Source organism: Onychostruthus taczanowskii, unplaced genomic scaffold, assembly GCF_017590055.1.
Source record: "Onychostruthus taczanowskii isolate IOZ18803 unplaced genomic scaffold, ASM1759005v1 scaffold61, whole genome shotgun sequence".
Classification (NCBI taxonomy): Eukaryota; Metazoa; Chordata; class Aves; order Passeriformes; family Passeridae; genus Onychostruthus; species Onychostruthus taczanowskii.
Genome location: NW_024503790.1, coordinates 4,391,251 through 4,414,380, shown reverse-complemented (window position 1 = coordinate 4,414,380; position 23,130 = coordinate 4,391,251). Strand labels below are relative to the sequence as shown.

At 48.4% G+C, this 23,130-nt stretch overlaps 2 protein-coding genes across 2 annotated transcripts in view; both read left to right on the top strand.

The window, feature by feature from the left end:
* The window catches only part of PLCH2 (phospholipase C eta 2), a 64,859-nt gene extending 57,652 nt beyond the window's left edge, over positions 1 to 7,207 (top strand). Inside the window, exons 21-22 of the mRNA XM_041419648.1 lie at positions 633 to 1,686; positions 5,464 to 7,207. Coding sequence (XP_041275582.1) covers positions 633 to 1,686; positions 5,464 to 7,193 — 2,784 coding nt within the window. The 3' untranslated portion in view covers positions 7,194 to 7,207. The remainder of the gene's footprint in view (positions 1 to 632; positions 1,687 to 5,463) is intronic.
* Positions 7,208 to 10,406: 3,199 nt separating this feature from the next.
* Positions 10,407 to 23,045, top strand: LOC121343876 (probable glutamate receptor). The gene is made up of 11 exons (XM_041419394.1): positions 10,407 to 10,455; positions 12,019 to 12,127; positions 13,731 to 13,762; positions 14,738 to 14,797; positions 16,019 to 16,198; positions 17,554 to 17,780; positions 18,042 to 18,139; positions 18,625 to 18,842; positions 19,352 to 19,577; positions 20,014 to 20,261; positions 21,436 to 23,045. Exons 2-11 carry the CDS (start codon positions 12,055 to 12,057, stop codon positions 21,535 to 21,537), a joined length of 1,464 nt encoding a protein of 487 aa, XP_041275328.1. The 5' UTR covers positions 10,407 to 10,455; positions 12,019 to 12,054; the 3' UTR covers positions 21,538 to 23,045.
* The last annotated feature ends 85 nt before the right edge of the window (positions 23,046 to 23,130 follow it).

The window sequence follows — 23,130 nt, the reverse complement described above, 5'->3', positions numbered from 1 at the left end:
ACACAGGTAGAAATTTGAAATACTCAATGATCTTTTGTGTGTGTCTAGTTAACTGCTATTCCTGACAGCTCAATTCAATTCAAGTGTAGATCTCCTTTATATTGAAAAAATATTTTATTTTATGGTCAGTGTTTATTTCCCAGCAGTTCCTAGAAAATTCATTTACAGCAAGAACTTTAAATACATCTGCTTTGGGTGAAACTGAGAAACTCTTCAGCTTTCAGAATGAAAGCCTTGTAGACAGAAATATTTCCTTTTTTTTTTTTTTTTTTGTCTTTTCAGTAGCTCTAATGTTTATGTAGATGTTGTAAGTAGTTACATGCTAGAAAGAAAATGATGACAAATACAGAGATAAGTGTGGCTGGAAAATGTTATCTAAAAACAGAGCTGAGAAAAAAAAAAAAAAAGAGATGTGTTATTTTGCAAGGCTGCTGTTAGTGATTTCTTTTTTTTTCATTTTTAATGCCTGTCCTATTTCTGGGTTAGTTCTCCTGCTGATGGCAGGAATATAGCAGGAGGCTGCATGTGAACGATCATTTGTTCATGAGTTCCTGTGCCCAGAGGAAGAGCCTTGCATTTTTTTTTATAAGGGACTTTTTTATATTTTTATTCTTTTCTCGTTTCTTTTGCAGGCCAAACAAGCTCTAGGTCTAAAAGGGCTGTTTCTCAGAAATCCAAAGCAGGCCTCTCTGGACAGTCATGCTGCTGGGCAGCTCCATCGCAAACATTCCTTTAGCAGCCACATCCTGAGACGGACGGCCAGCGCACCCACCAAGAGCCAGAAGAAGAACAAGAAAGGCTTTCCAGAAATTGCTTTTGACACAAAGGACAGCAGCTCTGCAGGGGCTGGAGAAGGGCGGGAAGTGGAAGCTGCCTCCCAGCCTCGCTTTGTGCAAGAGCCAGAAAGCGCTTCCCCGTCCCCAGCTCCCCGCGACGGTGCCGCTGGGGAGGCACCTGGCAAGGCCTTGAAAGGTAAGGCCCAGGGCTGTCCCCAGGGGCCAGGGCAGAGCTGTGCCCACCCCGGGGCTCCCTTCAGTGAGCCCTTGCCCAGGGCACACAGGGTGAGGCTGCAGGAGCCCCAGGGAGAGAAGCCAAGCGTCTTCGCCCGCTGTGCCATCAACAGCTCGGGCAGGATCGGCATGGCCACCAACTGCATGAAATGCATGATTGGCTCCAAGGAGAGCCCTGACCCAGAGGGGCCCTGGAGTGACCACCCTGGCAGGCCCATTGCTAGAGAGCCCCTGCACCCCGGGCAGGGCAGCAGTGCAGAGGAGAGGGTAGAGCTGCACACCTGGGTGGTCAGAGGGCAGCCCAGGCCACACTCAGATTTGCAGCCCTGCAGCAGCCCTGGACCCGCAGGTGACCCGAGGAGGAGCACCCAGTCTTTTGTGAGCCCAGGGAAGACGAGTGGTGACTCTAAGTGCCACGGGATGAAGGCTCATTCCCGGCAGCGCTGGCACTGCCAGTCAGGTGGCAAATATGGAAGCACTGTCAACTTGGTTGCAGCCAGCAATGGCTCCATATCCTCCAACTCCAGCAGTCTAGAGAGCCTTGGAAGCCCAGAGTTCCCCAAGCACTGGTCTGAACCTTCTCGAAGGCAAGTGGGCACCCTACAGAGGGAAATGAACGCCTTGTTCGTTCAAAAATTGGAGGAAATTCGAAGTAAATCCCCTATATTCTTTACTGGTAAGACCAGATTTTCTTCACCCTTCTCTGCTGTAGATCACATCATTGTCCCAGCTTCTGCATAGCATCCTTACTTAGAAGCTCCTCTATGTTGTTTGGCTGTCAAGAGGTCTTTTTTTTTTTTTTAATTTTGGCAATGACAGAAGGAAAAAAGTCTGCATAAATATTTTTATTTTCTTTTTTGTAGACGTGTCTGGTTTAGCTTAGTCCTTGCCGTGCCTAGTTAACCATCTGCAGTAGTGGCACTGTCAGTAGTCCATAAATGTTGGGGTTGTTTGTTCAGGGCTTTTTGTTTCCTTGATTTTCTTAGTGAATGTGGTATGATACTAAGTAAATTTTAAGATCCAAACCAGAGCATTAAGTGAGATTGAATATGGAAAACCCACATCAACAAACAATATTTCCATCATCAGCCTTTGTGTTCCACTGAGGGATAACCACATCAGGAACGATGTCTAATGTGCTCTCAGATAACAGTAAACCTGTTCCCTCCTCAAAGATGAAAATCACTGCTGTCAGTCCAGGAATTACTGTATGGATTTCTCTGCTCTGTTCAGGAGGTGTATTTTATAAACACAGCAGCCCATTCTGCTCCTAAATGTGTGTGCAAACCTTTCTGCTGTGATGTTGGTAGCCTGAGGGCAGAGCTGCAGAGAGCAGCAGAGTGTGTGATCTGCTGCTCCCTGGCATCAGCCAGCCTGGGGCACTGCTGGCATTCCCCACTGCACCCCAAAACGTTCCCACTTAGAGGAAAGTTCCTAAAGCTGCAGCATTTTGTGGTTGTTTCACACTGGGACTGTGTGGCTGCGCCTGTGCCATGAACTGGGGGTTTGTAGAGATGGGAACTCAAAGCAGAGGCAATCAAAGGGTATCTTCTAGTAAGAAAAATGGCATTTTTCCTCCTGATTTGGCAGGAATGGGACAGAAGGAAAGAGATTTTTATAAGAATTTTCTGCTTCACGGAACTGTAAGGAGAAAGTAGGAAATACAGCTTTTGGCTGTGGCTGCAGGAGCTCCTCTTCAAATCCTCACCCTCCTTGTTAATTGTCCAAGAAATCTGGACACTGATGATTATATTCTCAGGAACAATGAAGTGATTTTGGTGTTTTTCCTAAGATGTAATCCCTTTCTTAATAACAGATTCTGAGTGCCCACCTATAGTGGGATTCTTTGAAAGCCTCATACAGAAATTTGAAACATTTTATTTATTTGACCAATTTTATCTGGTTGGGTGTCTGAAATTTTCCTTCTATTTTTTTATGCTATTTTTTTTAAACATATTTTTCCAATATCTGCTTCAGGCTTTTAGGAAAATACCAGGACAATGGGAGGGGAGAAATTTGCTGGTTCCCGTGACTTGCAGTTAATCCAAAGCAGCAGAACTCTTTCTATGCCTAAATTATTGGCATTGGGCTTTTCACAAACTCTGAGTACTGTGACATATGAAACCATTTCCCATTATCAGTGCCAGCTCCCCTGCCAGCCCCCCAAGTCACTAAACAAATATTGTGATATGCTTGAAATTTGATTAAATCCAACTGACTTCCCAAGCATGGAATCAGCAAACCCTTAAAAAGGTGAAATGGTGCCTTGGACTGGCTGCTGCTGGTCCAGTGACAGCCCCTCTGTTTGCACAAACAGCTCCCTTTCCCATCCTCCTGCAAGGCCATGCCTTGGGCCAGGAAACCAGGGAAACCAGCTCCATGGCTGCACTTGGGAATTGGCATTCTGCTGGGGGAAGTGCCCCTGGGATAAGGCAGGAAACTATAGCTGGCCCTTCATTACATATTAAATAAATATATTGAATTACAATTATTTATATTATATAAATATATATAACAATAATATTATATTAATGTAAAATATATTAAAATTATAAATATATCAAATATAAGAAAATATAAATATATATATTTAACAATAATATTTTAATAATATTTATTATTACTATAGCTGGCCCAGAATGACATTTGCCAGGGATTTCCCTTCCCAATGTGTCTCAATCTATGCTGCTGGATGGGCAGGAGGAGAGTTCATAATCTGATCAGATCTGGGCCCTTCCTGACACTCTTCCAGGCACTGAGAGTCTGGAATGTTGGATTTGGGTTTTGGGATGTTGGAGTTGGGTTATGGCATGTTGGAGTTGGGTTGTGGGGTATTGGAGTTGGATTATGGGATGTTGGAGTTGGGATATGGGATGTTGGAGTTGGGTGATGGGCACAGGTGCCTGGTTCCCTTCCAGCACCCCCAGCTAATGCAGGACAGGGCAGAGCTGCTCCCACCCCTGAGTTCTGCACTGGGCTGGAAATCCTGGTGCCAAGGTCTGGGAGTGATGTTTCCCATTAGGATAGGGCTTTGGAGGAGTCCAGATTCCTTTGAGCAACCTGGAAGGTGTCCTTGCCTATATGAGGGTACTTGATGATTTCTGGGGTCCTTCACATCACAAACCCTTCTGTGATTCCATGATTCTGTGATTCCATTCCCCTGTCCAGTGGAGTGTGTTCCTTCAACACTAACAAATATTTTCATCCTATGATAAAAAAAAAAAAAAAGAATTTAATATCTGTCCATGTGTGGACTCCATTGAGTGCTCTGGTTGGTCAGAAATTCTTAGGATCCTACAATCATGTGTGACTATTCCTGTATGTCTCCTTTCCCTCCCTCAGCACTAATTTATCCTGTTATCTGCACCTGCCTTCCCTACATTAATTGGATTTTTCCTCTGTTCTGTCCTATTATTCTACATGCACACTCTCTCTCTCTAGTTAAGAACTGAAAGGACAAGCAAGTCAAAGGTAATGTCTGCTGAGTGTCCCTGATTCGAGCACCTTGTTGCCTGTAGTCCTGATTTTTGCCTGTTTGCTGCCCTGTAATTACCTGCTCCTGTATCCTTGAGGTCGTGGTCTGCCTTGGTGGTGCTTTGTTAGTTCTGGAATGCATGTCTGCACTGTGCCTTGGAGATATGGGAAATAATCTTTTTGGCATGATTGCTTTGGCTCCGGGGGTGCAGGTGATAAACATTGCAGAGAATGGAGCATTTTCTCCAGGTAATTGGTGGCTGTAGTGATTCTCCAGGGCTGCACTCACATCCTGCTGTTCATGACCCATCTGTCTGCAGAGCTTTTTTTGAAATAGAAATTACCAAGTTTTTTTTAGGAAGAACAAAGTCTGTTTAAAGCTTTTGTTTTGTTTCTAAAAGTCCCATTGCCAACATTCCACTGTCTGCAGATCATTTGTAATCTGCTCCACAAGTCCTGTGCTGCTTCTCTTCTGAGTGGTTGGTCATTGGGATCACATCTCTGGTCAAACTGGTGTTTGATCATTGTACATGCTCTGGTTGTGCTCTGATACCCTGACCTGTTTGAGTGCTGGAAGGAAGGAAAACTGAAAACCAAGTGGTGCTGGATGGTGGAGGAAGAAAAGCTGGTTTACAAAAGGGGACACAAAGGGCAAAAAATTGCTGGGTACTGTTGTTGTTTGATAAGAAAACCAGAAGAGTCACATGGTGCTGCTGTGCATGGACTGAGATTTCTTGAAGCAACAGGGCTTTGCGCAGCTAAAACTGAATGTGCAAAATGTTTTGCTGCCTTTGGCCAGGCATTTGAAATCACAAGTTATTTTAAAAATCATGACTAACATGGGCAACTTGTACCTTGAGAACAAAATGGTAACACATAAGGAATGAATCTTAGCTCAGCTGTAATTTGTAAGAGATAACTAACCCTGTATCTCTGTTTTTCTTGTTTCTTTCTTTTTCTTTTCATGCCTCCCAAGCAGACATCTGCCACTTCTCAATGCAGAGGTCAGTCACTTCTTTATGCAGCCTAGAAACGATCACAGAAGAGCCTGTCCTTGCCAGTGACAGCCATCAGTGCAGCCTTCTCTTCCCCCTGCCCGTTACCCCTTACAGTGACTTTGAGGAAGGATCTGGCTCTGACCATTCCACAGAAGCTCCATCAGAGGGAAGCAGAACACCCAACCAGCCTCAAGAGCCCCTACCCTCCAGAGAACAAGGAACCAACCTGGCTGCAGAAAACCAAGGGCAGGATGTCCCAGGAGCAGCTGACACAAGTTTAGCAGCCCCAGAGGATGAGAGGACAAGCGTGGCAGGATGTCCCACAGAAGGAAATGGCTGGACACAGTGCAGTGAGGCTGAAGATCAAGGTGGATCAGCAGCACATCCCCATAAAGCCAGGCTGGTAGAGGCAGCAGATCACGGTGCTGGCCAACCTATAGGAAACTGCCAGAAGCAAAACCAACCAGGTGAGGTATCAGCAGACACGAAAAGCACCTCTGAATCCAAAGGGCAAAACCCAGGTGCTGCAGCTGTTCCACCCCAGCAAAGCAGAGTCAGTAACAGCCCACAGGCAGATTCTCTCCAGAAAGCTTGGGCTGCACAGGCTCTCCCTGTCTCTGTTTCCCAGACGAGCTCTTACACGTTGGCGAGAAGGGCAAAGAGTGAAGGACTGAAGACACCAGACTCCTCAGCCTCAATAAAAATTCCGAGCAGCCAGTCTCCAGCAGCTGAAGTGTACTTTGATGCCACTGTCAACGACCGGATCTGGAGCAAGCTGGACTGCGGCAGCCACCGTGACAGCATGTCCTCCTCGTCCAGCATGTCCTCCAACGACACCGTCATCGACCTGTCCCTCCCCAGCCTGGCTCGCAAAAGCCTCCCGGACCTGGGCATGCGCCAGGACAGCCTGGAGCCCCTGGCCATCAGGAAGGGCATGCGCCCGCGCTCCGCCACCACCTGCAGCAACGAGATGCCAATGGTCAGCAAGAGCAAGTCCAACCCCAACCTGAGGTCTGGCCAGCTGCCGGCCGACGAGCTGTGCCCCCGGCCCCTGGCCAGGAGCCCTCAGGACGCCTTCTCGTCCATTCCTAGAAGGCACACCTGGAGCAGGCTCTACATGGAGAGTCTCAGGCAGTCCTCTAACAAATCCAAAGCGCATGACATGGTTGGGAATAACCAGACAAAGTCGAAAAGCCTCGGGGACCTTACCTCTGATGACATCGTGTGCACTTTTGAAAGCAAATACCGCAGCATCAGCAGGAGCTTCGTCACCCGCTCCATGCGGGAGCAGCGCCGCCCCTCCGGCCTGCGGCCCTCGGCCAAATCCCGGGACGAACTGACTGAGCAGCTGAAGAAGCTGACAGCCTTCCAGCAGGAAAACGACATCACCTCCCCCATCAGCCTGGAGCCCAGCGAGTCGGAGGAGGAGGGCGAGAGCGTGGGGCTGCTGCGCCGCTCGTCGTCGCGCAGCCAGAGCCGCGTGCGCTACATCGCCAACAGAGCGCGGCAGGCCCAGGAGAGGCAGCGCCTGCAGGGCCGGGCACAGCTCGGGGGCAGCCCCATCGAGGAGAGGGGCAACCCCGAGGGCGCCTGCAGCGTGGGCAGGGCCGGCTGCACCGACCTCGCTGCCCACACGGCCCTGGCGGCCTCGCCCAAAGCCCAGCCCGACTGCGCGGCGGACACCGAGGTGTTCTTCATGCTCAAACTGTGACCCTGGCAGCGCTGGGCGCTGCTTGCACTCCTGTCACAGCAAAACACCTGAGAGGCCCAAAGGGTCCTGCGCTTCCTGGCCTTCCCTTGAGCCAAGGGTGCTTGATACCTCGACTCCAAGGGAATAGATGAGGATTCATTTTTAATTGCGCTTTGCCCAGCCTCCGATTTGGCCTCCTTTGTGTGTGACCACTTCTTGCGTTTGCAGTTTGCTCTTGGTCTTTACTAATTTCAATAATTCTTCTGACAATAGTAACCTTGATGTGTAACAGCTAAATGTGATGCTAATGACGGCTAAGGTGAATTTTTCTCTTACAAATCATGGATCTGTGTAAGGAGGCTGGACTTAAAATCACATTTTATTTTCTGGAAGAGTTTGAGGCCTCTGAAGGTGTGAATTAATAATGTAGTAGATATAGTCCATCTTCCATCGTGGACCTGCTTATTTCAGTGAAAATCCATATTTTCTCTTTGAAGAAAAGCTCTCTTGTTCCAAAGCAATGCTTTTATAAACCCAGCCTGTTTATATATCTATATATATATAAATATCTATATATATACACCTGTGTGTATGCAAAGATGTGTCTGCACATGTATGTACACATGCACACCCTGAACCTGAACTGTGACTGCTCCTTGTCTCAAGGCATTGTCTGAGAGAATTGAGACAGGAGAGAGAAGGGAATGGCTAAAAATAGAAATATCTTCTGACTTTACTTCAGAAATGGCTACGAAGCATGTTAGTCTTTTCTTGAAACAGCACTGTCCCTTCTTATGGTATTTTAACAATGCTGCTGTACATAGCACTTTTTGGATGAATTTTACTATTTCTGTATTGCACTGCCATGCAAAATTTTCAATGATATGTTAAAAAAAAAAAAAGAGATATTTAATTTTTTTAGATGGACATATTTAGAATTAAATAACAACATAAACAGAGTAATAATTCTTCCTCCTCCCTTTTTTTTACTTTTTATTTTTAGGGATGTTGTCATGTGTCCCCCCTGTCCCCAGTTATGATGTCATTTATTATAGATGTACAGTTTATCAATGATGGAGAAGAATGTTTACTGAGATGCATTTTAAAGAGAAACAGAGGTTTAATTTTATTTCAGACTGCATAGAGTCCCTATTATTGAGAGGATATTTTGCCTTTGTAATGATTCTTTTGTGTATATTGCAAAATTTAAAAATTTGTTTGTAAAACCACCTTACACTACTAAAATAAACATATTTAACCTCCCAGCTGGTGACTCTTTAGCTGTAACACAACACTGGGGTTTGTGATACACAAACATGGTTCATTCTATCTGCTTTGTTTTTCAGCTTCCTTTGTGGATAACATTTAATTTTGCTCTTTTTCAGAGAAGTAGCCAGTGCAAACCCACTCAGATTTTCTCAGGTCCTCCGAAACTTGTGCAAGGATTAGCAGAGACTGACATTGTGTGGTGTGAGACACAGCACAGGAGCTGGGGCAGGATGAAAATTCTGGGGCAACTGGTGGAATTAGTAGCCAAACAAACAGAAGGAGCTGATCCATCCTGGAGCAGCTGTACAAGTAACACAGATGGCCCTGTTTCATCACTGAGGTGGTTTAAAGTCTGGCTGAAAATGCTGCAGCACAGTTTTGCACTTCACCTGTCACTTGATTGAAAAATCACTTCTATTCCTGTCCCAGCAAAGTGCACAGTGAAAGTGGATTTTACTGCCTTCACACTCCTCCTGGAAGGGCTGTCACTTGTGGAGCTGGGAAGGGGCTCTTGGTACTAATTTTAGTATCACTTGCCCACAAGAACTTAAACTCTGAGATACCAAAACAGCAACAAAATTTAAACTCTGAGCTATCAAAATGTAAGGCTGACTGTGTTATCACCATGACACGGCGATGGGGCTGGAGGGGTTAAATTTCCTGATTAAATCTTTTCAGATGCTCTCCCTCACGTTTTGTCTGAAAATATTCCCTCAGTTTTCCAGGCTGGCTCAGATCTGCACGGCTTGTCTGCAGGACTCAGATCCTGCAGATCCCAGGGCAGCTTTGTGCAGCAGAGCTTTGGGATGTGCACCAAAGTGACCCCACAGCATCACTGCAGGCTCTGGAGGGAAGGAGGTGAAGCTGCAGCAGAACGTGTGATCTGCCAAGAGGAGCCTCCCAGTGTGTCCCAGCACAAAGCAAATTTCATTAACATTCTCTGGATGAAAAATCATTCGTGTAATACTTTAATTTCGGGCTGAAAAGCTGCAGGGAGCCGCTGCTTTTGTAACTTTAATGCTTTTGTAGCTTTAATGGCAAGTACATGCAACTTTACAGCTTTGGAAAGTTAATGTTTAAAAGGCCTATTTGTGTCTTCTCAAAGACTGAGTCTCACAATCAGATTATTTTCATCTTTAATTGATTAAGCAACACTCGTTAAATTAATGCACCTCACAGGAGGCAGCGTCATGGAGCACTTTAAAACATTTACCTTCATTCAGACTTTTAACCAACAGAGTTTGGATTTAAATCATTAGGGTACATGTGAAATTTTCCCTCTTGCTTCCAGATTAGTACCAACCATTTTTACAGCTTGTTTTGTGACACTACATAAGACTGATCATTCATCGTGTATTTATTTAATCCTATAAGTGGATTTTATTCCAGCATTTAAGAATTATTTGGAATTTAAGTCAGCAGAAGGTCACAGTTTTGCTCTTCATTCTTCTGCTTTTCCTGTGCATCCTGGGACTCCTGGATGTGGATTCAGTTCATTAAATGGTAAGATCTGAAATCCAAAGTCTCCAGATCACGAGCAGCATATTGGACATGGCTGGATGTGGGATTTTGGGCTCTGTTCCTCCAGCCCGGCCTTCATGAGCACTGATAATGAACATTCAATTGTGTCTTTCAAAGCTGATTTTGTCTGTGCGGTCAACAGGCAGGAAAATGGGCACAGCTGCTGGGGACAGCTCCAAAGGGAGGAATTTTACAGCAACACCACAGGACAGAGAGAGAATTTTGTGAGTCCTGGTGCAGCATCCAGCTGTGGACCCAGCAGCTTCCAAAGGCTGTCCTTTGGGGTGGCCTCCTTCCCCGAAGCCCCAGGTGTCCCCTGGTCCAGCTGCACACTCAGAGGCCACTCCTCCTCCTCCTCCTCCTCCTCCTCCTCTCCCGGGTATTTAACCCAGCACGGGATGCCCAAACCTGCGGGATGCTCACTGCTCTGCCGGGTATCCCGAGCAGCTCCCGGACGGACGGACAGACAGACAGACGGCCCAAGGGAGTCTCTGTAAGTGAGAAACTGCCTTCAATTCGTGCTCTGCTTCTGGCAAGGGGCAAAGCCTGCTGCCACCGGCTCCTTCCTGGCTTTTTAACCCAGATTTGCACCCTGTCTGTGCTCTTAGATCAGCAGCGTGTTTAACAACTTTCTGTTCAAGGTGATGCCAGCAATACCAGCTCTGATCACTTTGGGTTTTTTCACAGGACGCCACTTGAAATCATCACAAAGATTATTTTTGTTGCATGTACCAAATTGTAAGGGAAAAAGAACAGGAATTTAGAGGCTAAACTTACCAGGAAAAGCACAGCTCCTCCCTGGCTCAGCCTGAGCTGCTTCTTTCCCTTTTTTTTTCCCCCCATGGTTGATGCAGCTGCTCAGTTTTTGTGCTGCTCTGGCAACAGCCAAGAGCAGCAGCTACTTTGTTTAGAAAGTAGTTGTAGAATAAAGTCAGTGTTTGTTGGTTTTCTCCGCTTTCACAGACATGGGGCAACTGAGAGGTGTTTTAAAAGTTTTTATTCCATTATCAGTCTCTTGTGAGACACAAGAGATGTAAAACTCAATGCCATTCCATCAGAAGCCAACCTATTTCCTGGTTACGATACAGTGCATCTTTCACAGCTCTAATTCTCTAAAATATCTTTTTTTTTTGCAAAGCCATATGTTGAAACTTGTTGAAATTTTTTTCTAGTTCAACCTCTCTCTCAGCAATGTCATCTCTATTCCATGGCCTTCCTAAATCAGCACACCTCATCTCAGTATTTGCATACAGATGTACAAGACTGTATAAGCTTTCTATCTGGTTTTGAGAGTTCTTTACAAATCAATTTCCCACAAGTGTTGGCTGATGTACAGCTCAGATCTCAGCCCTCTCCTCTGGGATCCTTCACAAGGAGCAACATTTTCCCATTTGGCAGAATTTTTTAACAGCAGCAACAACAAAATCAGCATAGAAATTTAATCTGGAAAGAACCTTCTGTGGAGGTTTTAGTTATTTCTCTCATTAGGGAAAATGAGTGAGGGAAAGTGCTGAGCTGTAATGCTGGGAGTTTTCATAGGATGCTGGATTGGGAAATTTCCTAAAAACTGATGAGGTAAGGTCATGAAATCCAGTGTTTTCTGAGCATCAGTCAGCCACAAGTAATGCCATGTGTAGTATTTTTGCCTACACACTCTCATAAATGGTAAGTTTTCCTGGGCATTTTAAATTTATTTTTTATCATTTCTGGTGTAATGCTGTCCTGTATCTTGTTGGGCAACAAATACCATTAAAATATTGCTGCTGCTTCCTCTCCTGCCCTTTCCCGGGGGGGAACCCACAGGGAGAGAACCACCAGTGGGTAAATCCCTTTTTTTAGGTTTGTCACATCCTTTTTCCTGCAGTGGGGACTTCACCAGAGCCTTTCTTTAGTGTTTGCTCTGGGTGAGCTCAGCAGTGACTGTTTTCAGCTGGAGGCTTGGTTTGGAATTGTGGCTCCACAGAAAAAGGAGCAGAAAATCCAGGACAAAGTGATCTCACCCAGTGATGAGGAACTGCAGAACCAGCTTTAACTGCTTGCCTTTCACCTCCAGCAGGAAGGTTCCTGTAGAGCAGCAGGAGTTTCTGCTCCAATGGATAAATCACTTCACTTCACAATCTGTGTGCTTACAGCCCTGCTGCTCCTGAGGGAATCAAGCCAGGCAGGTGAGGAAAAGGATCCAGAAGCTTTGGCTGCACACAAACCTGGTTTTATTCTTCTTCAGATCATTCATTCCTTCGGTTTTACCTGCCAGTGCTTGCAGGATTTTGTCCTAATCTCAGAATTTGCTTTCAAATGGGTTATTAAGAGATGCCCCAGGGCTCACCTGGTGGCTGGGACTTTGTGAGTGCTGCCACCAAGTGCCTTTGGTGTCCCCAAGTGCCTTTGATGTCCCCAAGTGCCTTTGCTGCTACAGTTGAAAACCAGATGACAGAGATGGGGGAAGATGAAAAAAGCCAAGAAAAAGGGTGGGTTTAGTTGTGGTTACTGTGGTTAAAGCTGCACTTCTGTGAGTTTATGGTCCCTCGAGCTGCAGCAAGGTGTGCTGAGGATGGGGGAGAAAACTGAGGGGAGGTGGCCAGTCCTGACCAGTGCCAGGAGCCTCTTCCCCAGGAGCCTCCCTTTGGAAGGCTGGGCAAGCTCAGGGTAGCAGGAGCAAAGAAAAAGCTGATTTTTTTACAGCCACAGTCTCTTCCTGCAACCAACAACCTATGGGGAAGGGAGGGATGAGCCCTTCCCTTTGTCCTGCGCTGCTGCAGCCTCCCAGGAGGATTCCCAGGAGGATTCCCAGGGTTCCCAGGAGAATTCCCAGCAGAAGCCTTGGTGCTGGGCAGTGTCCCTGCCATGACCTGGGGTTGGTGCTGCAGCCCCATCACCCCTGGGCCTTTCAGGAGGGCTCACAAAGGGGCTTTGAGCTGGGAGCCCTCTGAAGGCTCTGCTGCCTTCCAAGGAACCCCACGGGGCCTCCAAAAGCTGCTGCTGGCTTTAAAGGGTTTCTAAAGGGAGACAAGAGAACTCCTTTGTGGAGATTTCCAGCCCCCATGGAGAAGTGTAGTGGAGAGGGAAAAAACAGGTTTTGTTTTACAATAATGTGGAGTTCAGCACAAGGCCAGAAAATGCAACACCAAAGAAGGAAAAATAAATACATAATGAATGAATATGCTGTTATATTTAGAGAAAAACTCACAGCTTTTGCTTGAAAGAGTGAAAACATCCTGCATTTTTTTGGTTTATCTTGAGGGATTTTTGGCTTTTGTGCTGTGAATTCTCTGAGTCCAAAGAGCAATGCTCAGCAGATTCTAGAAAAATAGTCCCAAGCAATTAATAAGCAATATATTGACAAAATTGTGGTTTTAATTCTGCATCTCAGATGCAGAGCCTGCCAGCAGTAGGGGAAAGGAAGGGTAAGAAAAAACAGTGTCTGGGAAGTGGGTGGTGAGGAAATTTTGGCTTCTCCTCAGGGGAGGATGGGGCTTGGCAGGACAGAGGGAAGGTCTGGGCTGTGTGAGGAAGAAGAGCTGGTGCTGCCTCTCCTCAGGGATGGACTGGCTGTGCAGGAGTCCCTCAGAGGGTGAGGGACATCATTAAGTGACATTAGAACCTCCTGCAGCCCCTCTCTGCTGTTTCTGCCTCCTTTTGTGTCCTGGGGGAGGAAACAAAAGGAATTTGGGAGTTGGGGGTGATGGTTCTGACGATCTCAGTGCACTGTGAAATGAGGAGCTGTGAATACAAGCCCCACACAAATCTGATTTTGTTGTGTTTTTCCAGGAGCTGGGAGGAATGATGATGCTGTGGGTAAGGTATGTCTGAGTTCATTAGTGCAGAGCCACTAATGAAGGTGTGGGGCATATGATCTTACATATTTAATTCAGAAATAGTGATCAGAATGTAAAAGATTTTCGTCTTTAAAGAGTTATTATTTTAAGTACACTGTTCATGGCTGGCTGTGTCTTTGTGCTGTTTTCCTTTGTTTGTTTTTGTGGGGTTTTTTTTGACTGCATTTTTTGTCCAGAGCTCAAAATTCAGTTGTGCCCCAGGGAAGAACCTGCCAGTAGCCCTCTCTTCATGGCTGTTAGAGTTGGGGAACTTGTGATCACAGCTTTCCACTCAAATTCATCCCTCAAACCCTTCCATTGCACAGAGAGAATTAAACCAAGATCCTTTGGCTCCTGGAAGGACAGAGGTTTCTTTTGCACATTTTGTACTGCATACATATATTTATATATTCACACACACATCCTCTCTCTGTCTAGAAAAAAATCACCCTGCAATTTTCCAATAAGCAGATACATTTAAGACCAACAAACCTCACAGAATCTGACACTTCACTAGAAAAAGCTACAATTTTCCTGAAGTGGCTTTGATGAGGAATCCTCTCGAGTGGGTGACTGTAAAATTGGAAGATTTATCTTTAACTTCCAGAAATTAATCCAGTTTTCCTCTCCTCCTCCTCCTCTCAGGTTTCCAACTGTTCTGTGTCTCCTGGAATTGCTCTCTAATGAGACCTTAATTGGCTGCTAATTCTTTTGTCTGCAGCAGGAATTGGTCCCTTGGGGAGGCTGTACACACCATCTGAAGATGTGCAGCAGCATTTGCAGTGATTTTTGTTTGCACCAGGCAATGAAGTGAAACGCTGTGATTTATTCATTATTATTAGCAGGTTTAGGGCCGGTTTAACCCCCTAAACCTCCCAGGTCACCCCAAAGTAGGGCCCAGCCTGGTGGGGCCATGCTGGCACTTTGAAATCCAGGAGTTCCTCAATTTCTGCTTGGCAGGGCACAGATCCCCGGGGAGCAGGAGAGGGACTTCCAACCCTGACTGTCACAACCATCCTGGTAAGGCCGTGCCAGTGGCAGGGAGCAGCTGGAGCTGCGCCTTGCGTTTATTTCATTTATTTTATTGATGTGCAGGGGGGGTTTTGGGCTGGCTTTCACAGCGATGTCCCTGCTCCTGGCAGGGTTTTGGGGGCTGGCTCAGGGCTGTGGAGGTGGCAGGTGCCTGCAGTGGGCACAGGGAGGATTTGGGGGGTGTCACTGGGGGCTCAGGGCTGTGTCAGTGCTCTGGGGGGGCAACCAGGTCTCTCTGCTGGGCTGTACCTGAGGGGCTCAGTCCCCTGAGTGCTGTTTGTAAAGGTCACACAGGGACAAACCCAGGGATAAAATCCCCCAAATGCATCACCAGGTGCTCCAGACAAGCAGGAGAAGCTGCAGCAGTGAATTTTCCGATCCTGTCGTGTGCATCACCTGAGGCTTTGCTGGGCCAAAATGAAAATATTTGGTTTTAGGCTGAGAAGATATTTTCACATATTCCTGTGCTACCTGTGACCTGCAGGATGCAGCTGCCCTGCGGGTGGTTCATGTCTCCAGGGAATATCTTCCCAGTCTGGAAACAAGGAATTTTATTGATAGCAACTTTCCAGAATGTTTTGCCTCCAGAATTCCCAACTTTTTTTCGGGATAATTTCCCTTTTCCCACCCAAAACCATGTCAGGAGCCCAATTGCACTAAAGGAGGGGGGGGGGGTTGGGAATTTTTGGGAATTCCGGGAATGTCGGGAATTCTGGAACCTATTCACAGCAGGGGGGGGGGGGGGGGGTTGGGAATTTTTGGGAATTCCGGGAATGTCGGGAATTCTGGAATTTTTTTGGGGGGGCTGTGATGAGAACCCCCCGGTTTGAGGCAGCCCTGGGAATTTCCATGGATTTCACATCCCAAAAATCCCCAAATAAAAAAAAAAATCCTTCCCCAGCCCTGCTGGAATTCCGGGAAACTTCAGAAATTTGGAAATTTTTTTGGGGGAAAAAATCCTGGAAAATGTTGATATCAATAATAATAATAAATAATAATAATAATAATAACAATAATAATAATAATAATAATAATAATAATAATAATAATAATAATAATAAATATTAATATAGATAATAATAAAAGAAATTTTAAAAAAACGAAAAAAAAAGGGGAAAACCAAAAGTGGAGAGGAATAACGGCGCGGGTTTGCCACGGCCGGGTTTAACCCCCCCTGGGCTGATCTGGCTGTGTGTCCGTCCCTCCCAGGAGGATCCCTACGTGATGGTGAGGGGAGCAGAGCTGGAGGGGTACTGCATGGAGCTGCTGGCAGCCCTGGCGGGGATGCTGCGCTTCCAGTACCGCGTCAGGGTGGTGGGCGACGGCCAGTACGGCGCCGTGGCGGCCGGCGGCAACTGGAGCGGCATGATCGGAGAGATCCTCAGGAGGGTAAGGCCCAGGCTGCTCTCCCCCCACCCTGCAGGGGCAGGAGCAGCTGCTGGGATTCCTTAGGGATGGAGGAGCTCGGAGTTGTGCTGCCTGGATGGTGCAGAGGTTGTTTTTGCTCCCTTTTCCTGGACCGTGCTGGCAGCAATTCAGGCTGCTGCGAGTGGATGTCTGTGGATGTCGTGCAAAGCTCCTTTTTGCTTCCTTACCCTGGACTGTGCCAGCAGCAATTCAGGCTGCTACACCTGGAGAGGAGGAGGGATGAGCAGCGAGACTGGGAGCTGGGTTTGGCCTGCAGGGATGGAAATACAAGGAGACACAGCCACAGCAGGAAAGCCCTGCTACAGCCAGGCACTTCCACTTGTCTGTCTCAGTGTTTCTCTGCAGCCTGCGAGACTGTGCAGACACCTTGGCAAAACCTACCCTGAGTTTAACCCCTGGGTGGGACCCATTTCAGTCAGATAAGCAATGCCCAGGCACTTTATGTGCATTTCACCCCATCAGGTGCACTCCCTGTGGCTGATGTTCTGTCACCTGAGACTCATCTCAGTCAGATTGGCAAGGCCCAGGCTCTTCATGCACATTTCACCCCATCAGGTGCATTCCCCATGGTTGATGTTCTGTCACCTGAGACTCATCTCAGTCAGATTGGCAATGCCCAGGCTCTTCATGCACATTTCAGCCCATCAGGTGCACTCCCCATGGTTGATGTTCTGTCACCTGTGGGGAGCACTTCAAGCTCTTTGCCCCTCTGAGCTCAGTCTGTGCCCAGCTCTCAGCCAGAGTCAGACAGGAGAAGCATTTTCTTCTGGAGTAAACCTAGCCTAGCTCCTGCTGCAGAAGGAAACCAGATACCAACCAGCACCTCGCTGTGAATGATTCCACTGGGTGGAATTCCATTCCAGTGATTCCCATGGGAAAACTGTCCTGTTCCTTGGGGTTTATGTCCCAAGGCTGTTGACCTGGAGATGTGATGCATTTCTATAGGAATCTGTAAAATTAGGGGGTTTTGGGAAAGCTGCAAAAGGCAGGTTTTAGAGCCAGTAGAACTATGATTAGAGCTAAGCTCTAATCTGTAACTGTAAGATTTGTCAGTGGAAAAATTTTATAAGAAGTAGAAAAGTAAGGACAAATAGAATAATGGTTTGTGTATTAATGCTTGTCTAAAATAACTCTCTAAGTTACAAAAAAGCATATCTAGTAAAATATTAGGAAATTCTAAGTTTAATAATGGAGATCTGTAATAACAGAGCACCCACCCACTCAGCTAGGGAAGCACCTGCTTGAGGGACAGAAATATTTGAGGGATAGAAATGTTCCCTGGGCTGGTGGCTGATTGGTTTTTATCTCCTTGGCAGGAAGCTGACATTGCAGTGGCTCCACTGACTGTCACTTCAGCCAGGGAGGAGGTGGTGTCCTTCACCACGCCCTTCCTGCAGACTGGGATTGGGATCCTGCTCCGCAAGGACACGGCCTCCCAGGACATGTCCTTCTTCCACTTCCTGTCTCCTTTCAGCAAGGAGACCTGGACAGCTCTTCTATTTGCTTACCTGCTCACGTGCTTCTGCCTCTTCCTTGTCGCCAGGTACAAATGCATTTGTTTCACAGATTGTGTTCAAGTCAGTGCCTTTCTCACCTATGAAAAAATTAGGAAGTCCCAGAGCTTTTTGCTCTGAGGAACCTCCTGCACAGCTCTAGTACAATGGCTAAGAAAGCTTAAACCCTGTCAGATTAAGCCAGCATTATGAGTGGGACCTTCCCATGAAGAATACCTGATCTCTTGATGGGGATTATTTTTATTTTTTCCCCCCTGAATGTCTGGCTTTATCCTGTCATTTTCCCACAGACTGAGCCCCTGTGAATGGAACGAGCCAAAGAGTGAAGAGAACCACTTCACCTTCCTGAACAGCCTCTGGTTTGGGGCAGGAGCACTGGCCCTGCAAGGTGAGCTGGGAGGATGCACCAGGGCAGCTCTGGGAGCAGTGAGGTTTTTAAGATGATGGTGCACCCACCTCCTTCTGTGACCCTGGGATGAAAAGCTGTCTTAGCAGGGACACTTGGAGTACTAAACCAGTTTGGGAAGGTCTGAGTACAGACCTGCTGGGCTTGTGCAAGTGGTTGACTCTGGCTGGGGAACATTTTCTGCTCTGGGCAATCACTGCTTGGGGCAATGCCCAGCTGAGCAGGGAGGGCTGCTTTGTACAGAGGATTTTTTTGTGCAGCTTTGTGCCACTGCTGCTGCCCAGACCAGCACAGAGGGGCCCTCCAGGCTCAGGCTCTGTGCAGCTGCAGGGCAGGGTCTGCAGTTTGCCTTTATTTAAAGTGAAGTCTGTAACTCAGTCTGCTGCATCTGCAGTTCTCGGTGTGTCTCTGGCCCCACGTCCCCTCCGGTGTGATTTATGGTGATTTATTGGCTCCCTGTGGTGCAGGTGCCACCCCCAGGCCCCAGGCACTCTCGGTGAGGGTCATTGCTGTGGTCTGGTGGCTCTTCACCCTGGCCCTGCTGGCCGCCTACATCGCCAACTTCACGGCCCTGCTGAGCTCCGGCAGCGAGCAGCTCCCCATCCAGACCTTCGAGGACCTGGTCAAGCAAAGGAACCTGGAGTTTGGGACACTGGAGGGCTCCTCGACTTTCTACTACTTCAAGGTGCAGAGAATCTCCTTGTGCCCACACCCAGGGCTGCAGGACTGCTGAGCTGGGGCTGAGTCTCACAGCTCAGGCCTTACAACGCCTACAGCACCCTAGTCACTGTTGACTCCCTCAGTTTTCCTGGAATACTTCAAATATACAATTATTGTTCTGTTCAGCCCTTCCTCCACCTCTTCTCACAGGAAAGCAGGCACAGAATTCTTATTTTATTTTGAATTCTCCTTTAAAAATCTCTGTACTCTGCAGGGGCTGTCCTTGTGTACCTCAGGCAGCAGGTGACACTTGTACCCTGTGTGATGCTTGTCCCCAGTGTTGGGGACAATCTGTGCTTGCAGGGCTTCACACATGGTTTAAATGCTCTTCTTCTCCAAACTGTTTTACAACCCTTGAACATACAGGCAGATTTTAATTTTTTTGGTGGTTGTCAAACCCTTGAGTTTGACACTTGGATTTTTTCACACTTGGGTTTGACATTTGAGTTTGACACTTGGATTTCTGGGCTGCAGAACTCCAAGAACCCCATCCACCAGATGATCTATGAGTACATGGAGAAGAGGAGGGAGCACGTGCTGGTCAAGACCTACCAGGAGGCCGTGCAGCGCGTGATGGACTCCAACTACGCCTTCATCGGCGAGTCCATCTCGCAGGACCTGGCGGCCGCCCGCCACTGCAACCTCATCAGGGCCCCCGAGGTCATCGGGGCCCGCGGCTTCGGCATCGCCACCACCCAGGGTGAGTCCCTGTCCCCTCTGCTGCCCCACTCCTCCCTGGGACAGCAACGGGCCGGAGCCACCACTGCTGTCAGGGCGACCAGAGTGAAAACCTGCGTGGTGGGGTCACTGCTCTGTGGGGAATTAACACTGGCTCTCACTTTGGACTCTAGTGCGCAAATATTCCATCTCTGGTGGCCTTGGCCCCAGGAATGCGGGTCCCCTAATGCAATGAGCAGGGGACACTCTGCTCATGTTCTTCCCAAAGCACCTTCACTCTGCCCTTATCCTCCGGGTGTAACCACCCTCTGTGGCCAGGGCAGGATCAGTGTTAGCCAGGAAAAGCCTTTGGCAGGCGGGGCTGTGTTCGGTGACACCTCTGACCCCTTGAACAACATTTAACTAAACCATGGCTGGGAGCTCTCCCATCCTCCCCTCTCTCCTCTCCCAATGCCCAGCATCCCCCTGGACCAAGCCTCTGTCCATCGCCGTGCTCAAGCTGCGCGAGTCGGGCGACCTGGACTACCTGAGGAACAAGTGGTGGGAGAGCAGCTGCCTGCGGCAGAGCCGGGAGCGCTGGGGGCCGCTGGAGCCGCCGGCGCTGGGGGGGCTCTTCCTCACCCTGGGCATCGGCCTCGCCCTCGGCATCCTCGCCGCCCTGGCCGAGCTCTCCAGCAGCAGCCGCCGCGCGGCCGCGCACGCCAAGGTGGGCCCTGGCTCCTGCTCCTGCTCCTGCCCCCAGTATCCCTTCTTCCCCCAAGGTGGGCCCTGGCTCCTGCTCCTGTCCTGCCCCCAGTATCCCTTCTTCCTCCAAGGTGGGCCCTGGCTCCTGCTCCTGTCCTGCCCCCAGTGTCCCTTCTTTCTCCAAGGTGGGCCCTGGCTCCTGCTCCTGTCCTGCCCCGTGTCCCTCCTTCCAACAACATATGCCTTGGCTCCTGCTCTGAGCCCCATCCCGCCTCCTGTGACCCTCCTTCCACCCAGGTGGACCCTGGCTCCTGCTCCAGGTCCTGTCCCGCCCCCTATGTCCTTCCTTCCACCAAGGTGGGCCCTGCACCTTGTCCTGTATCCCTGTGTCCCTCCTTCTACCATGGTGGGCCTGACTCCTGCTCTGAGCCCCATCCTGCATCCCTGTGTCCCTCCTTCCTCCAAGGTGAGCCCTGCACCTTGTCCTGTGTCCCTCCTTCCACCAAGGTGGGCCCTGGCTCCTGCTCTGAGCCCCATCCTGCCTCTCCATGTCCCCCCTTCCACCAAGGTGGGCCCTGCACCTTGTCCTGCTTCCCTATGTCTCTCCTTTCCCCAAGGTGGGCCCTGGCTCCTGCATTTAATCCTGTCCTGTCCCCTGTGTCCCTCCTTTCACCGAAGTGGGCCCTGCATCTTGTCCTGTCCCCTGTGTCCCTCATGCACCAGCATTTCCACCCTGCTCTTGGTTTTCTAAGGAAAGCTGTGAGGGGGTGAGGGGAGGCTATGCAGTTACTCCTTAAAGTGCCAAAATTTCACAGCTTGGGCTGTGGGATGGGTTTGTAGCCTGAACGGCATAAATATAATATATAGGAATAAAATAAACCCCTTGCACCCCTTTCCCCCCCACCCAAAAAGAAAAAAAATTAAGTAACATAACCTGAACTCCCAAGGCAGCCAAATTGCATTCCACTGCCCTGGGTGTTAGAGAGGACAGTAAATGATCCTTAATGAGTTTACTCCCAGTGGTGGCTGTCCTTTAGTCATAACACAAGGCAAACACACACAGAGTGAAACTGCACCAGTGTGCCAGCGTGCCCCTTGGTGCTCCTGGAGGGCACCAGCCCTCCCAACGTGCCCATGGAAAAGATGGATCCACAGAACAACCCACCCACAGCCTTGTCTCCCCCCTTCTCTTTCAGAAATCTTGCTGCTCTGTTTTCACAGAAGAAATCTGCACTCGTCTACGCATAAAAGGAGCCGCCAGACAAAGCCAGGAGACGTCAGGGAAGGCAAATGCTTGAGGAGCTTTTGCTGTGTTAGGGTTGTGCCACGTCCTAGGAGCTGTATCAGCGTAGGAAGATGTTTTTCTGCTAGTCTAGAGTGTTAGTTTGCTAATTACACACACACACATCACTTCTGGAGTGGTGGTGGAGCTGCAGACACAAGGAAATTAAGTGGCTTGGAAGAATTTAAATGGATAAGGGCTAGAGTGGAACTGTGACAAATGGACAAACTGGAGCAGAGCTGGCCAGGATGGTGGATCCATGGTTAGGTTTGAAGTTCACCCTGTAAGTCCATCAAGGCCTGTAGGAGGAAGTGACTGGGGACAGGTTAATGTGAAGCCTCTGCTACTAATTCCTGTGTGAGGAACAGTCGTGGAACATTAAAGCTCTTGTCTGTCTCTTGTAATCAGCAACAGCAGCTTAAGCCTTGCAGCTATGAATAGCCTCACCCTGAGCAGGAGGGGCTGGTCCCTGGGAAGGTAATTCCTGGATCAGAAGTGACAGTGCTGCTGTGTAACCCCAAACAGGCTGCACCCCAAAGCCCAGAAAGGGAGCCCCTGCCACCAAGGAAGCACCTGAGCTAAGAAATGGCAGGCAGGGCTTGTCCTTTGTCCCTTCCCATCACAGGATAAGGGCCTCTGGTGGGTGACAGAGAATGTTTTGTTCTCGTTGCCCAAGAAATGAGGATTGACAGTGGAAATCCATCAGTTCCAGAGCAGGGAAGGAGTGCAGGGATGAGTCAAACACAGCACAGCCCCAGCTCCCCTGCAAGGGGAGATGTGAGGGTGTTTTGCATCACTCTCCTGCTCTCAAACAATGCTGAAGTTCAGGGGAACAGTTTTCTCAGCTGCATGTTAAACACCTTCCTCATTAAGCTGTTTTCCCTTCAGAGCTGGGATGACTGAGGCATTTAAGTGTTAGGGCAAATTGGTGGTGAAATCACTCCATTTGTGAACTGCACAGCTGAAGGAGGGAAAAACAAATTGGGTTTCTTGGGAATGGCTGTAATTGCACTGCAAGAACAAAGCCACCAATCCTTGTTAGTCCCAGCGGGGAGAACTGAAAGGAACAGAAACCAAGGGGGCTCAGGCTGGGAACTTGTGGGTGATCCTGAATCCAGCACTGCACATCCCCTGGGAGGGGAGCTTAGTGAGACTCAGCTTCCAGCTGCTGTGAAGGAATTCAGGGCAGCTGCAGGACTCCCTCCCTCATCCCTCCTGCTAATGGGAACCAACAAGGGGTTAGGAATTCCACGTGTTGGGAAACCAGGGCTGCTCCCTAACTCAGACTGCAACAGCCCTGGCTCAGTCACAGCCTGAGCAAAATTGTGGGGTGAGAAGGTGGATCAGCCCTTCCATCAACTGAGCTGCACAGAGCAGGAGAGCTTTAGGTAAGTCTAAAAGCTGAAAATGCAACGTCAGAAAATGCAACATCAGGTTCATTTAGCACTTAAAAACTATGTGGTAGGTGCTGTGTCACTGCTGGCAGAGTAGGCAGAGATGTATAAAAAAAGGTTTCATTGACATTTAAATATATTTCTATATGAATGTCTCACAGAACAAAAAAATAAAGTCTTTTCATCACAAATACTGCAGCATTAAAATAAACACT